General features: G+C 44.3%; 1 protein-coding gene across 12 annotated transcripts in view; it reads right to left on the bottom strand.

Moving 5' to 3' along the window:
* Positions 1–9,137, bottom strand: part of ZNF674 (zinc finger protein 674) — a 35,383-nt gene extending 26,246 nt beyond the window's left edge. The window contains exons 1-7 of one of the 12 annotated variants that reach the window (XM_025275834.2): positions 9,082–9,137; positions 7,508–7,616; positions 6,136–6,204; positions 5,531–5,573; positions 4,440–4,481; positions 3,609–3,735; positions 3,224–3,322 (exon numbers count right to left, since the gene is read on the bottom strand). In XM_025275834.2, the coding sequence (XP_025131619.1) occupies positions 3,224–3,322; positions 3,609–3,735; positions 4,440–4,481; positions 5,531–5,545 (283 nt within the window). In that variant the 5' untranslated portion in view covers positions 5,546–5,573; positions 6,136–6,204; positions 7,508–7,616; positions 9,082–9,137. The other 11 variants (XM_025275836.2, XM_025275829.2, XM_025275833.2 and 8 more) reach the window with 11 other exon arrangements.
* Between the last annotated feature and the right edge of the window lie 6,467 nt (positions 9,138–15,604).

Raw genomic sequence — 15,604 nt, 5'->3', positions numbered from 1 at the left:
TGTCCAATAGCTTGACTGTGGTGGTATTTAAATGACTATATATTTGTCAATATACATAGAACTGTACACTTAAGAGAGGTGAACTTCATGGTATATAAATTATACCTCAATAACCCAAACCTCATTTTCAAGAAGACACTGGAATTACATATATCATGACAGTACATGGAAAATGCATCTGGAAATTACATTAAAACATTACCACATACAACCCACTATCATATTGTGCTAGTTTTGCATTTCCTTTTATGAAAATACCTGTTAAGCATTAAGGATAGAAAAAATACTAAGAAATATTTTATTCTAGTTAATGACATGCCTGTGGGAGTATTTAGGTGTGAAGTGTACTGATATCCACAACTCGCTTTGAAATGCATTCCACACACAAAAAATAGGGAGACCGATGGAAGAAGAGAGGAATTAGCACACAGATAGGCAATAAAGCAAATACAGCAAAACATTCATTGTAGAATCTAAATGGTATTACATGGATGTTCAAACTATAATTATTTTGCTTGTTTTGTATGAAAATTTTTATAATAAAATGTTGAAGGGAAAAAGACACTGATACAGAACAGCAAAGTAAACCCAAAGAAGTAGAAATGGAAATAAATGTAAAAGGAGAAATCAACAAAATGGAAAACACAATAAAGAAAATTAACAAAGGTAGTTCTTTCTGTGAAAACCTCAACAAATTGAAAATAATAAATATGACAGCGAGGCTACTCTTGATCTGTGGATCCTGACAGAAGATTTTTATTATCTCTGAACAATCTGAGAATTTATGAGATCTGTCAGAGATTTCATCCAGGGCCCAGAGGAAAATATAAGCCCTGAAGTAGCTTGAAGAATGGAGGAATGGGGGAAGAGAACCAAGCTATCCAGTAGTGAGGCTATGTGCTCTTATTTACTATCCAATCTGACCCATGCTCCTGGGTGATGGCCTTGCTAAGTCTCACAGTCCTTTGAACTTCTGTCAGCAGACATTTAAAGCAATGAATCTGAACTAGACATGGATATCAGAACTATCTGGAATGTGACAATGCACATAACTAGACCTCCATAAGTGATACACCTCTGGTTGACAACCATTACATTAAACAAATATTCTATATGGCTAATAACAATAATACAAAGAGTGATAACATATATTGAGAACTTCCTTTATTTCTATGCACATTTTTTTGGTGCTTGACATTTATCAACGCATTAAATTCTGTCAGTCCTGTAAGTTCAGCCTTTAGCCCCATTCTACAAACAGGCAAAGAGCAGCTAAGTCACGTGTACAAAGTGACAGCTTGTGAGTGAAGAAGCTAGAATCTGAATCTAGGCTGTGAGCTCCGAAGTCCAAGCTCTTCACCACTGGGCTATGGAAGAATAACAAACCTCCTTCCTCTGCCCCAGTCCAAAACAATCAAAGCAATACTTACTTAGTGCCTCTACAGCCCCACACCTGGATGAATGAGAATAAGATATGGACTCTTGCCTCTAGGGGTTTGTGTTCCAGGTAGAAAATTAAGCCACAGGCTTTTGGCTACAGTTTAAAGAAAGTTACCAACTGGAATGCAAAAACAGAAGCTTAGCAATGTTGCTGAAAGTTACATAGATAGCCAACAAAGAAAGGAAAAATAAAAATTTAACGAACATTGTGAAGCCCTGCAGAGCAGAAGATCAAGGTTAATTGAACTAAATCCTTATTTTTCATAGGAGGGAAAGCGAACAGAGAAATGTAGGTGTGAAGGTATTCCCTGGACCTTTGGAGATGCTCATCAGAGGAATTAGAAACCTTGAAAAGAAGCTGCCCTTGGAGGTGTGACTGCAAACGCACTGCAATTACTTCATATCCCAGACTGTTCTGCACACTCAGACTCAACATGGGAAATGTGTCTTCAAAGGGTGGAAGCTGCCTTTGAGTCTGTGCTTCCTCCTTCCACAATTAATATTGAAATAAGAATGAGACTCAATTCCTGGAAACACTGGAAGAAGGAAAAAGCAGGCCATCAGCAGACCAGAAACCCTGATGAATCTCTATGGAGCAGCAGATATGGGATTGATTGATAAAGAGTAAACTGTAGGTCAAAATGTCCCTGGGAGAAGGTTCAGGGATGCTCTGAGTGAGAGGGTGCACCTGCCAGGCAGGAGTGGGCTCTAGGGAAGCCATCTAGAGAGTCACCTGGAATCAGCTGGGCCTGTCTGACTACAGCTGCAGCCATGAAACTAATCTCTGAACAGCTGTTGAAAAGCAGATGCAGATTCAGTAAAGCTGAAATGGATCCCAAATCTGCACTTCTACTCTGAGCCCAGGCCATGCCCAGGCTGCTGGTCCATGGAGTGCAGTGAAGGGTAACCACCAAGAGTGGGAGAGAAAAAGACGAAGAGCAATGTCTCGAGACTTCCTTGGTCACCATAAGGGACCCTGAGCAAAAACAAACAAACAGGAAAGCAGACAGTGCTCACTGAAGCATGCCACTGTGTAAGTAATATGCTCTCAGGTTTACTTATTTTAGTAGACAGAGATACTACAAAAGACAAAAGAGTTAAGCAGGAGGGAAGTATTGATAAGAGGAGGAATCTGACAACAGGTGGAATCAAGTAAGATTTGGAATGGCCTGAGAGAAATAAGCAAACAGAAATCTGTGTGAAGTTGACACTGTTTAGCCTCAAACTGAGAACAGACAAGGACACAGTGGTACCTGGCCTGGTAGAGCTGAAGGTCACTAAGCAAAGCTCTTTTGTCCATCCCAACTCCAATAAACTAATAAACCAGGCAGGATAATTTCCCTGAGGTAAAAGATACTGCATTTCAGACTTTAAGGGCCCACAATATGCCAAATAAAGAGGAAAGATCATCCTTCCATCTGCTTGGCTTCTGATGAACATGTAAATACCCAAGAGAGAAGGTTTAACAGCTTTCAGAAAGGGGGAGGAAGAGGAAAGAGACAAACCTAGGCACATCTCCCTATACTGGAGATGCTAGAAGGTGGAGACAGGATCTAGAGAACAATAGCAGCTGCCTCTTTCTGAACCCCAAGAATAAGGGGCTGCAGAGGGGTGGCAGGTGGGGCATCATGTAGCTATCACAGCAGCTTGTTCCATCAGCCCTCAGTTGTGTCCCCAAGCCTGGGGTTTTTGAGACAAGTTCCTGGACGTGCCACTGAGGCCAAGATCTCCCTGAGCCGTGAAGGTCCCCTTGTCTGGCCCAGCTGGCCTGGCATGGGCTTACCTGGACAGCTCCACATCACGCTTTCTCCAGCTGCTATCCTGGCTTCCTCTTCTCCTTGTCCCAACCTGAAGATCCCATGTGGCTGGGCCACAAGGTATCCTGTTGAGGGGAAATGACAGAGGACTTGGTTATGAACACCTGCAGCATCCCAGAACCAAGGCCCATTCTTGCAGGGTGGGGATGGTCTGGCTTTGGTGACTGCCCTGTGAGCCTAGCCAGTGGGCCCTCAGTGCAGACCATCCACAGAGAAGGCGAGAGCATGACCATTCCTGACCGGGAGCCTGAGGCCTGCCTCATTCAGGGCCCAGACGCCCCTGAGCTGCAGCAGCCCAGAGAGGGAAACACGAGGGGGTGTGTTCCAGTCACCCTGTGGCGGGTTCCTCACCAACGGAGACCAGGTGGCTGTAGTTCTCCAGCATGACATCCCTGTGGAGGTTCTTCTGAGCAGCGTCCAGCTGCTGCCACTCCTCCTTGGTGAAGTCCACAAACACGTCCCTGAAGGTCAATGTTTCCTGCAACAACACACTTCTCCTTAGCCCACTGTCACAACAAGGCGGGGGGGAGGGGGGGGAGGGCACTGGCATCCCTCTACCCAGAGGGTAGAGGCCAGATATGTTGCTAAATATCCTCCAATGCACATGGCACCCCTCCACAACATAGCATTATGTGACCCAAAGGTCAAAAGTGCTGAGGTGAGAAAAGCTAAGGTTGATCAAACACACAGTGAAATGAAATGGCCACAGAAAGGACTAGAATGTGCTGTAATATGTGAAAAGGAAGAAAATAAAAGAAAGGGGGATTCTTCCATCGAGACAAATAAATATGCACACACGATTTCTGGCAGCATGCATGAAATATGAAGGAGATATGGAAACAGGGTGAGAAGGAAAATTATTTTTCACCTTTTGTTGAACAAAGTGTTAGTTTAGGTACAGAGTACTTTTTAAAAAATGCTCAATTCAATTTATTAATGCTCTATTCAGAACACATTTTTAGAATTTCCACATCCATATTCTTAAATAAAAATGGTCTTTCGCTTTTTACTTTTCTGTAGTAACTTCCTCGAATTTAGGTGGCATCATAGCATGAACTGGATTCCTTCTAACCTTTCAACAACAGCCTAGAAGAGTTGAACACAGAAATTATCTGGTATTTAAAATTTTGTGAAAGTACAATCAGTCCAGGATTTGGGAAAGCAAATTTAAAGTGTGAATACCTTTGGTTCAAAAATTCTTCCAGGTGTACTCTCCATAAATACCTGTACTAGTGGGCCAACAGATAAATATAAAGTGGTTCATGAGGCACTGTTTACAACAGAAAAATAAAACAAAAAAACTCAAATATTCATGAAGAGAGAAATAGTTAAATGAGACATCCATACCATGAAAGAGGAACTGAAACAGTTTCTATGTACTGATGGGGAACAACACTCATAATATAATCAAGGGGGAAAAGCAAGATGGGTATGGGGGTGTGATGGCATTTGAGAAAAAATACACATTACATGTACCTCTGCTGCTGCTGCTAAGTCGTTTCAGTCATGTCTGACTCCGTGCGACCCCACAGATGACAGCCCACCAGGTTCCCCCATCCCTGAGATTCTCTAGGCAAGAACACTGGAGTGGATTGCCATTTCCTTCTCCAATTCATGAAAGTGAAAAATGAAAGTGAAGTTGCTCAGTCCTGTTGGACTCTTCGAGACCCCATGGACTGTAGCCTACCAGGCTCCTCCGTCCATGGGATTTTCCAGGCACGAGTACTAGAGTGGGTTACCATTTCCTTCTCCAACATGTACCTCTATTTTTAGTTAATTAAACTGAAGTAAATGCATCTACAGCACCTTATCAACAAACTGCTAACAGTGGGCATCTCTGAGGAAGAATGTGGTACTGGGGGAAGAAATAGGGATCTTTTGGATACTGTTTATTTTATGCATATTAGAACATGAGACACTTTCACAATTTTAAACATAAAGAAAAGGCAAAAAGTGAACTGAAAGTGAATAGAAAAAGCAAGGTAAGTTTATGCATTTAAGCAATTTTCTTTGAGAAGGCAAAAATATGAAGTACAGTTCCAAGAGTAAGAAGTAGACAAAAATGTCTTTTCTTCTCTATCTTGTTCCTTTTTTTTTTTTTCCTTTTTGGTGAAAAGAGGAAGGACTGGAGAAACCTGAGGTGGATGACAGGTTGAGCAGAAAACAGCCAGAGCTGAGGGAACTAACAGATATTTTTTCAAGGTTGCCATATAATTTCCTAATTGCTGCCTCAAATTAACAGGAAACAAAGTAGGGGTAAATTAGTAACTCACCTGGGACATGACCATCAGTCCTGCTCAGACCAAGGATGGAGATCTAGGAAGGCAGAATCAGGAGGGTCAAGGTCATTGCACACAGCCCTGAGACCACCATCACCAACCTAATAACAATCACCCCTGCCCCACAGTGAGGATGATCAGAACACAAGGCTTGGTAGCTCCAGGCTGTTCCCTTGGCTAAGATCCCATGAGTTTTGCACAATCTCATGGGAATTGATTTTCTCTCCCTAGACAGATGTATGACTTGTGTTTAAAGACTTCTACTCAGAAGCCATTAACAACCTGATATTTCCTTTCTCTCAAGAATTCTATGCCTGGGAATTTATCATAATTTATTTGCAAAGATGTTAACTTTAGGTGTTTCCACCATTCGACAATCTGGAAGCAACTAAACCTCCAGTAAAGGGGACTCAAGTTTAAAAAAAATAAGACACACAAAATGGGAAATACCACATGGGCTTTAAAAATGCAATGGAATCCTGTTCTCATGTCTTAACATATTTAAAAGTAGGTTACCAGAAAGCAGGTGGGTGGGATCTCCTTTGTTAAGCTATATGCATGTACTGAAGAACGTCTATTAAAATGTTGACCCCGCTTACCTCTGAGGGTTGATTTCACCTTTCCTTTTTTGTTTACTTGCATTTTATCACTTTTGACAATATTAATTACTAGTAAAATAAAAAGGAGAAATCATTACAAATCACCTAATTATCACACTGAGCCCTTGAAGTGACACACCCTGAGCAGTCTGGAGACAGGGACAACTTGCAGTTTGGAGGAAGGAGACTAACCAGGGCTGAGTGCAGGGCGGAAGGGAAAGGGGTGGAGGGTGAAAGGTAGGGGGATGGAGGGAGGTTAAGGGCCTGGCATTGGTCACGTCCACATGGAACTGGAAACCACTGACCTTGCTCCCCCCCACCCTGGTCCTTCCGGCCCACCAGCTCCCTGTTCCCTCCCTAATACTTCCTTATTTCCCATCATGGCCATTTGATTGCCAAGCTCTTCCTTATTTGGCAGTTTTCAAAACAAATTTTCAGCAAGGAGCTTTTGTTAACCACTGCCACTCTAGCAATCCCTGCCTTAGTGTCAGAACCACAGGGTTCAGCAAGATGGAGCTTAGTGAGTCATGCTTCCAGACCCAGTTACTAGCATGAAAATGGGGTAGCATAGCTAGGTGATGGCTACGTAGAGACTACTCTGAGATTTCACAGACATGCAGAAACCAAAAACATTTAGTCATTTTGTCAGGGCAGAGGAGATTCAACATTTCTGCTATAGGCAAGTGGATTGTTCCTACTATGGGACTGACTGAAATAGCCCACAGCACAAGAGGGGAGCACAAATGTTGTGTGCACAAATGTGTTAAGAGTGGAGAAAGTCCTGGGAGGTAGGGAGTCAATCTTTCCAGCCTGATCATGTCCTTGCTAGCACTACCGCAGGGCAGCATCCCTCCATCCATCCATAACTTTCATCTCTCTCCTGCAATAGAGGTTCAACTGACCACCATGACATAGCTCTTGATGGTGGCTAGAAGTCTTGCTCTCTCTCAGCTGAAGGAAGGGACAGAGGGCACTGCAGGTTCAGTTCTTCTAGAACCTGCTATACTGTGAGCCACTTACCTCTAACTAGAGCATTTGAGTCTGTCCTGTGGATCTCCCCACTCTGCCCTGAGGTCTGGTCTGGTGCTTCTCTTCCAACTCCCCTCAGAGAAGCTATCTTTTTGAGGTTTAGGGTTTTTTGTTTTTTTGGTCTGGCTGCTCGGCTTGTGGGATCTTAGTTCCCTTACCAAGGATCGAACCCTGGACCCTCAGCAGTGAAAGCATGGAGTCCTAACCACTGGACCACCAGGGAATTCCCAAATGAGCTGTCTTATTACTAAGGAGGCAGGACCCAAGGATTCAAAGACAAAGATACCTTTGCTAGGACCTTCCCTTCAGGACCATGTCTCTACCTTTGACCAGGCAAACTCACCTCCTTTTGAGGTCTCAGACTGGGTCTTCTGTAGACTAACTAAGGAAGCCCATGGTAGATCAGCTGGCATCTGAAGCTGGTGAGCTGTTGGCTGTTATGAACCCTGACCCTGGAAAGGGAATGACCACACAGGAGATGCAGTTAGCAACGTCTATGATGGAGCAAAGTTGAGGAAAATCCAAATGTTTCCCTTGACACTAGAAGGCACAGTGCCTCCCTCTAGTTTTAAAAATTGACATTAGTAAGCTCAGTTACCACCACCATTAGATAAAGAGCTAGGGACTGCCTTACTTCCTAAGAGTCTGGGCTCTGGAATGAAGCTGACCACCTGCTCTGCTGCTTTTCTTTGGTTAATAACAGAGGTGAGTGCCTACTATGCCTGTTCTAGATGAACAGAGTTCCCCCATCTTGAGGAGCCATATTCTTAGCAGGGGAGAGACAGTAAGCAATAAAGGTGATAAATTCAAGGTATGTTAGTTAGAAACACATAAATAGTATGCTGAAAAAAATAACAAGGATCCCCGTAGTTTACTGTGTGACTTTGGTCACGTGCCCGAGCCTTTCTGTTCTTGCTTTCTCTCTGTAAAATGAAGAGAATCATCGTGCCTACTCATGGGGCTATTGTGATGACTAACGTGCAACAATGCTGTCTGGTATTCACTACGCACTAAGTAAACAGTTGGGCTTCCCTCATAGCTCAGTCGGTAAATAATCTGCCTGCAATGCAAAAGACCCGGATTCGACTCCTGGGTTGGGAAGATTCCCCTGGATAAGGAAATGGCAATCCACTCCAGTATTCTTGCCTGAAAACTCCCATAGACAGAGGCGAGCTACAGTCCATGGGGTCACAAGAGTCGGACAGGACTTAGCGACTAAACCACCACCAAGTAAACAGTTGCTAAAGGAATCAATTAATGAACCATTCGCTCGTAAACTCCGTAGTCCCCTCCCCGCCCCACGGCCCTGACACTCAACACCCCCGGGGCGCGAGCTCATTACCCACGGCCCACGGCCCCTCCGACCTCCCCATCCAGCCCGTCCCCAATTTCGCCTCCCCTTACTAAACTACCAGGAACCCGAGGTCTGAGGGCGTAAAACAGCCAGCGCCAATTCGCACCGCCCTCTTGGTGAGCAGAACACTTCCGCTCCCCGTTGCCCTGGGAGCCCAAGTGCTGCGCACGCGCAGGAGGGAGGTGAGGGGGCTGGGGGGATGGCAAGACAGCCAGTGGGCAACATGGCGCCTTTCAGGGACGCTGGTTCTGACGTGGCTCCCTCTGAGGTTAGATGAAGCGACGAGGGAGTGCGACCATTTTCCGCGACGAGTCGTACGAAAGGCTGGGGCTTGGGGGGTGGGGGGCGTCTCGGGCGGCGGGAGGCAAGCGGCCTCCGCGCAGACTGTCGTAGTGGAGCCGGGTCCGCTGCCTCCGAGGCCTCCTCTCCCCGTCCTCTTGCGCCGCCGGGTCTCCTTGTGGCTGTGCTCCCTGGGGAGTTCCCATCCCTCCATCCCGCAAAGCCACGCTCTCCTCTTTCTTTAGATCATCAGAATAAGAAGCCTCAGCGTAACTACAACCTACATGAGTGCGGCCATCTTGGAGGCGGGGCCGGCCCGTTGGACCCGGGCTCTGGTGTCAGGTCAGGGATCAGAGGGCAGAGGTCAGGCAGAGTTCAAGAAGCTGCCTGGAGCAGCGGATGGGAGCCAGGTTGCTGGGCCGGCAGCATGCACGAATGAAGAAACCATGATGCCTGATTCTCCTGAAATAAACCGAGGAGTTCTGGTTTCTTGGAGCCTGGGGATCTTTGGAGAACCTGGGCTTTGCCCATTTTGAAAATGCAGCATAAATTAGGGGAGAACAGTTTCTCTGATGATGCCAGCCTGTGGCAACGTGGTCTGCTAAAAAGGCCTGTAGTGCTCGTCAGGAAAGCTTTCTGTTTCTTGTCAGGGTCTTGGGGAGAGAGGCTAAGTGTGTGCTGTGTGCCTGTGGCACTTCCCTGGTTGCAAGCAGAACTTGGTCTGGGCAGGGCAGAATCTGGGCTCAGAACGCCCACTCCTGTGCTACAGCCAATATCTGCCAGGCACTGTTGAGAGATAGAAGTGAGGAAAGCAGTCATGGCATCCAGCATACATTTATTTATTCTTCCATATGAACACATTGCTTTCTCCCTCTCTTTCCCTTTGCCCCTATGAGTTAATTGATACTCCCAGGGTAGTTGGATGAATCATAGCCCAAATCTACAACCTGGACGTCTCCTGGGAAGTGACTCTGTCCCAGTCTTGTGTAGAAGCCCTAGAAGAGTCTATTTACTGTCATGTGAGTGGGGACTCCCCGCCCCATGAATTCTTTGTGCATTTGTAAATGATGGCCAGATTTGGGGATCCTAACCTGTCTAGTTCCAGAAGAAGTGACCTGATAACCTTTTCTGACAACACTGTCAAGAGGCAAGAGAAATTTAATGGAGTTAGTGTGATAGTGTCCCTAGGACAGTAGAGAAACCCCTAGTTGCAGAAAGACCTGGTCTTTTGTCCTGGTCAGACTCTCCCCATATCCTGACTTGGCAGGAATGAGTGTTCACACAGAAAGTAGGGGCTGGTGAAGGACGTGTGGTTGTTCACACAGTGACAGCTTTTTTCTAGTGTGACTTGGGCATCCAGGATCCAGGAAACATGCCAAGGTATTCTTCTAACCCACACTCTGCCCAGCTGTTGGGATCTTTCTGTCCATAGAAGAGAAGGTTTGGCTCCACCACTTACTGGCCCTTTGAGCCTCGTTTACATCATAGCTAAAGACCACCCATCCAAACAGTTCTCATGATTGCTTGAAGGAACATCTCTAGAACTCCAAACCCAGGACTTTGCCCACAGCAGGCACCTGGCAATTGGTGGCAGCATTTGCTGTCCTCTCCCCAACACTAGGGAGCATGCTAGTCCCCATTACTGCTCCTTCCTGCACTGTGGACTTCCACTTTGCCACCACCCTTGCCCAGGATCACCACTCATACCCAACTGAAAACATTTCTAAATGGCAATTAAGTCTCTAATTATTAATAAGTTAAAATTCATTGTAAATGGTAACTCCAGAAGATCCCAGTTACTCAAACCCTTATATTCCAAAGAAAAGCCTGTCTGATGAAGACTGGTCCTTGTCCGCTCCTGGGAAGCCACCCCAAAGACCCTGGTATGTTCTGCCTAGTAGGGTATTTCTGTATTTCAACCCTCTCTGTTTCATTTGACCAGGTAGCTCCTGCTAACAGTGTGATTTATGATGAGCATCTTTTTTGTGTCTGCCTGGGCCATGCTGTGTTCATTTGACATCTGGGGGCTGTAGACTGAGTAGCTGAAGTGGTCACATGGAAGCTGCATGCCTGCATGCCTGACCTCCAGTACAATCTCTGGACCCCTAGTCATGGCTGAACTTCCCTGATTGGTGACACTGCATGCGTTGTCACAGATCGTTTCTGGGAGAATTAAGTGTTGTCCATGTGACTCGTTTGGGAGAGAACAACTGGATTTCACAACTGGTTCCATTGGACTTCACCCCTGCGCCTTTCCCTTTGCTGATTTTACTTTAACTGTCATAAATCAAATATGTATATAACAATTCAGTAGGACTCCCAGACTCTGAGAAGTCATAACAGTGTTTCCAAGTCCTGAGTCATCCTAGGGAATCATCCAGCCATGGGGACCCTGCACACATTGTCGCTGTAGATTCCCAGGTTGGTTGTTACAACCATCCCAGTGGGTGGGGCTCGTGAATACACTCTGACTGTGCCCTCAGCAGTACATCTGCTTGGTGTTTGTGAGGAGGTGGCCAACCTAAGGAGCAGCACTCAGAGAGCAAGGCTGGGATTTTCCCACCTCTGAGGAGCAGAGGTCCTGAGGATGTGCATTGGGCAGCAGCTATTGTTGATGTTCAGTCGCTCAGTCATGTCCGACTCTTTGAGATCCCATGGACTGCAGCACACCAGGCTTCCCTGTCCTTTACCATTTACTGGAGCTTGTTAAAATTCATGTCCATTGAGTCAGTGATGCCATCCAAACATATCCTCTTTTGTCCCCTTCTCCTCCTGCCTTCTATCTTTCCCAGCATCAGGGTCTCTTCCAATGAGTCAGTTCTTCACATCAGGTAGCCAAAGTATTGGAGTTTCAGCTTCATCATCAGTACTTCCAATGAATATTCAGGACTGATTTCCTTTATGATGGACTGGTTTGATCTCCTTGCAGTCCAAGGGACTCTCAAGAGTCTTCTCCAACACCACAGTTCAAAAGCATCAACTCTTCAGCGCTCAGCTTTCTTTATAGTCCAACTCTCACATCCATACATGACTACTGGAAAAAGCATAGCTTTGGCTATACAGACCTTTGTCAGCAAAGTAATGTGTCTGTTTTTTAATACACTGTCTAGGTTTGCCTAGTGGCAGCTGAGGGAGCTTGTTTTCTTGCTGAGCTGTAGGGTTCTGCTGAAGGTCCCTGGTACCGCCCTCTTCCTGGAAGTCTTCCCTGCAATGACTGTGGTGACAGGTCTGTTGAGCAATGCCTTGATTACATTCTGCTTTTTGAACTGCATGAGTTTCTGTAGGAAAAGGGAAGGCCAATTCAAGTGTTCATCTCCTGAGTGGACTGCATAGCTCTCTGAGCCGCTACTCCTGCAGATTTCCCGCAGGCAGGAAAATGTGTGGAGTGAGTGGAGCTGGAATAGACAAAGTGGGAATCGAACCCAGGGGACTGGTTGATGGCTCCAAAATGATAGCATGAAGCCAGTCTCATGGATGTCTGATGGCCTAGAGGTTAGAACCTCAGCCTTTGGGTGTTTGTGTCCTTCAGCTGAGAAGGGTGTACACCATGCAAACCCCATAAGGAATAAGGTCTCTTTGTGTTCTTAAAAGATGCTGTAAAAAGCCGGTGTGTAATAATATGTGCTGTGGACTTAGGCTGTGCTAGGCACTGTCCTATGTTATTTATATTCACTTCTAACTTAAAATTATTATTAGAATCCCTCGTTATTAAACTATACTTTCCAGATAAGGAAACAGAAGGATGTGCATGTCAAGTGACTTACTGAAAGCTTCACAGCTAGTAAATGAAATAAACAATTAAGATTAGGCAGTTTGGCTCCAGAATATATACCATTAACCTCTACTCCATTCAGTGGTTATGAGAGCAACCTCATTTAAGAATAAAGTTGAGAGTGGTGACATATTTTGGTGAATTGTGTAGAGCAAGTAAAGGGCAGAACTCAAAGTAGAGCCTAGGTCTCCTGACTGCAAATCCCATTCTTTATTTTCAAGCTGACATTGGCCATTTCCCCCACGCCTCTGGATCAGTACATCTGAGACTTGAAGGCATAGAGGGATCCCCTTGGGATTAAATTGCAGACTCTGAGTCAGTAGTTATGTGGTGGGCCTTGAGAGTCTGTTTCTAATGAGCTCCCAGGTGGTGCTAATGTACTGGTCCTCAGAATATACACCTTGAATCCAAATAAGGTTTCTCAGACCCTCTAGTTTAGCAGCTATGACTTCTGCTTGACACACAGAGACACAGATATAATCAGGGATGAGGGATAGGATTGGGATGCTCTCTGATTCTCAGTACTGATGCTTCTCACTAATTTCCTTCTGAGTTTGAAGACTCTCAAGCCGATGGAGGGAAAGGAAGCTTCAGAGAGTTGTTAATAGGCTGAGACTAGGACCTAATCTACTTGACTTCCCAGCCAATGTTTCTCCCTACTCCTTCCCTCCCTCTGTTGTACAGGAGCTTGTGAGGGAGGAGAATAGTAAAGGAATGGGTGCTCAATGATGGATTACTTAAGACTTTTTAAGAACCACTGCAGTGATCTCCAATCCAGGCCTCCTTGTCCTCCATGTTGTACATGTCTCAGCCACTCAAGAGGACCCAGCTGTACTGAGCCCAGGAAAAAGGTCCAAATAGCTCTCTTTGTAAGTCTACATACCTGTGCTGGTAACACCATGGGGAAAATAGACCCCAGGCACCTCTCAGATGCCCAGACACACTATTTGTAAGCTCAACTGCCTGTCCACAAACTCCAGGGACTACCAGTAACTACACATATGGAACAACACTTGTATTAGGCTGAATTAGACCAAAAGGTATATATATATATATATATATATATATGTGTATATATATATATATGTGTGTGTGTGTGTGTGTATATATATATATATATATATATATATATATATAATGGCTCAGACACAATTGCTTTCCTACTTACATATGAATCAACCATGGAAAAAAGAATGGAACTGAAGGAATCAACCTGCCTGACTTCAGACTATACTACAAAGTTACAGTCATCAAGATAGTATGGTACTGGCACAAAGACAGAAATATAGATCAATGGAAGAAAATAGCCCAGAGATTAACCCACGTACCTATCGACATCTTATCTTTGACAAAGCAGGCAAAAATATAAAATGGAGAAAAGACAATCTCTTTAACAAGTGGTGCTGGGAAAACTGGTCAACCACTTGTAAAAGAATGAAACTAGAACACTTTCTAACACCATACACTAAACTCAAAATGGATTAAATATCTAAATGTAGGACTCGAAACTATAAAACTCTTAGAGAAAAGCATAGGCAAAACACTCTCTGACATAAATCACAGCAAGATCTTCCATGACCCACCTCCCAGAGTAATGGAAATAAAAGCTAAAATAAATGAATGGGACCTAATTAAACTTAAAAACTTTTGCACAGTGAAGGAAACTGTAAGCAAGGTGAAAAGACAGCCTTCAGAATGGGAGAAAATAATAGAAAATGAAACAGCTGACAAAGAATTAATCTCCAAAATATACAAACAGCTCGTGCAGCTCATTACCAGAAAAATAAATGACCCAATCAAAAATGGGCCAAAGAACTAAACAGACATTTCTCCAAAGAAGACATGCAGATGGCTAAAAAAATAAAATAAAATAAAATAAAAAACCACATGAAAAGATGCTCAACATCACTCATTATCAGAGAAATGCAAATCAAAACCACAATGAGGTACCATCTCACCCTGGTCAGAATGGCTCCCATAAAAAAATCTACAAACAATAAATGCTGGAGAGGGTGTGGAGAAAAGGGAACCCTCTTATACTGTTGGTGGGAATGCAAACTAGTACAGCCACTATGGAGAACAGTGTGGGAGATTCCTTAAAAAACTGGAAATAGAACAGCCATACAACCCAGCAATCCCACTGCTGGGCATACACACCAAGGAAACCAGAATTGAAAGAGACACGTTTACCACACAGCACTGTGTACAATAGCTGTTTATAATGTTTATTACCGTTTACAGTGTTCATCACAGCACTGTTTACAATAGCTACAACATGGAAGCAACCTAGATGTCCATCAGCAGACTAATGGATAAGAAAGTTGTACATATACACAATGGAATATTACTCAGCTATTAAAAAATGCATTTGAATCAATTCTAATGAGGTGGATGAAACTGGAGCCTATTATACAGAGTGAAGTAAGTCAGAAAGAAAGACACCAATACAGTACATTAAAGCATATATATGGAATTTAGAAAGATGGTAACGATAACCCTATATGCGAGACAGCAAAAGAGACGTAGATCTAAAGAACAGACTTTTGGACTCTGTGGCTGATGGCGATGGTGGGATGATTTGAGAGAATAGCATTGAAACATGTATATTACCATATGTGAAATAGATCACCAGTCCAAATTTGATGCATGAAACGGCACTCAAAGCTGGTAAACTGGGACAACCCAGATGGATGGGATTGGGAGGGGGGTAGGAGTGGGGTTTAGAATGTACACCATGGCTGATTCTTGTCAATGTATGGCAAAAACCACCACAATATTTTAAAGTAATCAGCCTCCAATTAAACTAATTTTTTAAAGAAAGAATAACAAAACAAGAAAAAAAAATTAACCTTTGGTATTCCATAATGACAGATGGCATTCCCCATATGGACCCAGGCTGTTGACATTTCTGCCCTCTTCAACATGATTTCCAGGGAACTCTGGTTGTCATCATTCCAGAAGTGAAAAAGAGAATGGAGGAGTACAGATCAGGAGCCACCACTACCTTTCAGGATCACCATGGTACAGAAAAAGGT

The sequence above is a fragment of the Bubalus bubalis genome, chromosome X (assembly GCF_019923935.1).
Source record: "Bubalus bubalis isolate 160015118507 breed Murrah chromosome X, NDDB_SH_1, whole genome shotgun sequence".
Taxonomy (NCBI): Eukaryota; Metazoa; Chordata; class Mammalia; order Artiodactyla; family Bovidae; genus Bubalus; species Bubalus bubalis.
The sequence above is the reverse complement of the archived record's forward strand: the minus strand, read 5'-3'. Positions and strand labels throughout refer to the sequence as shown.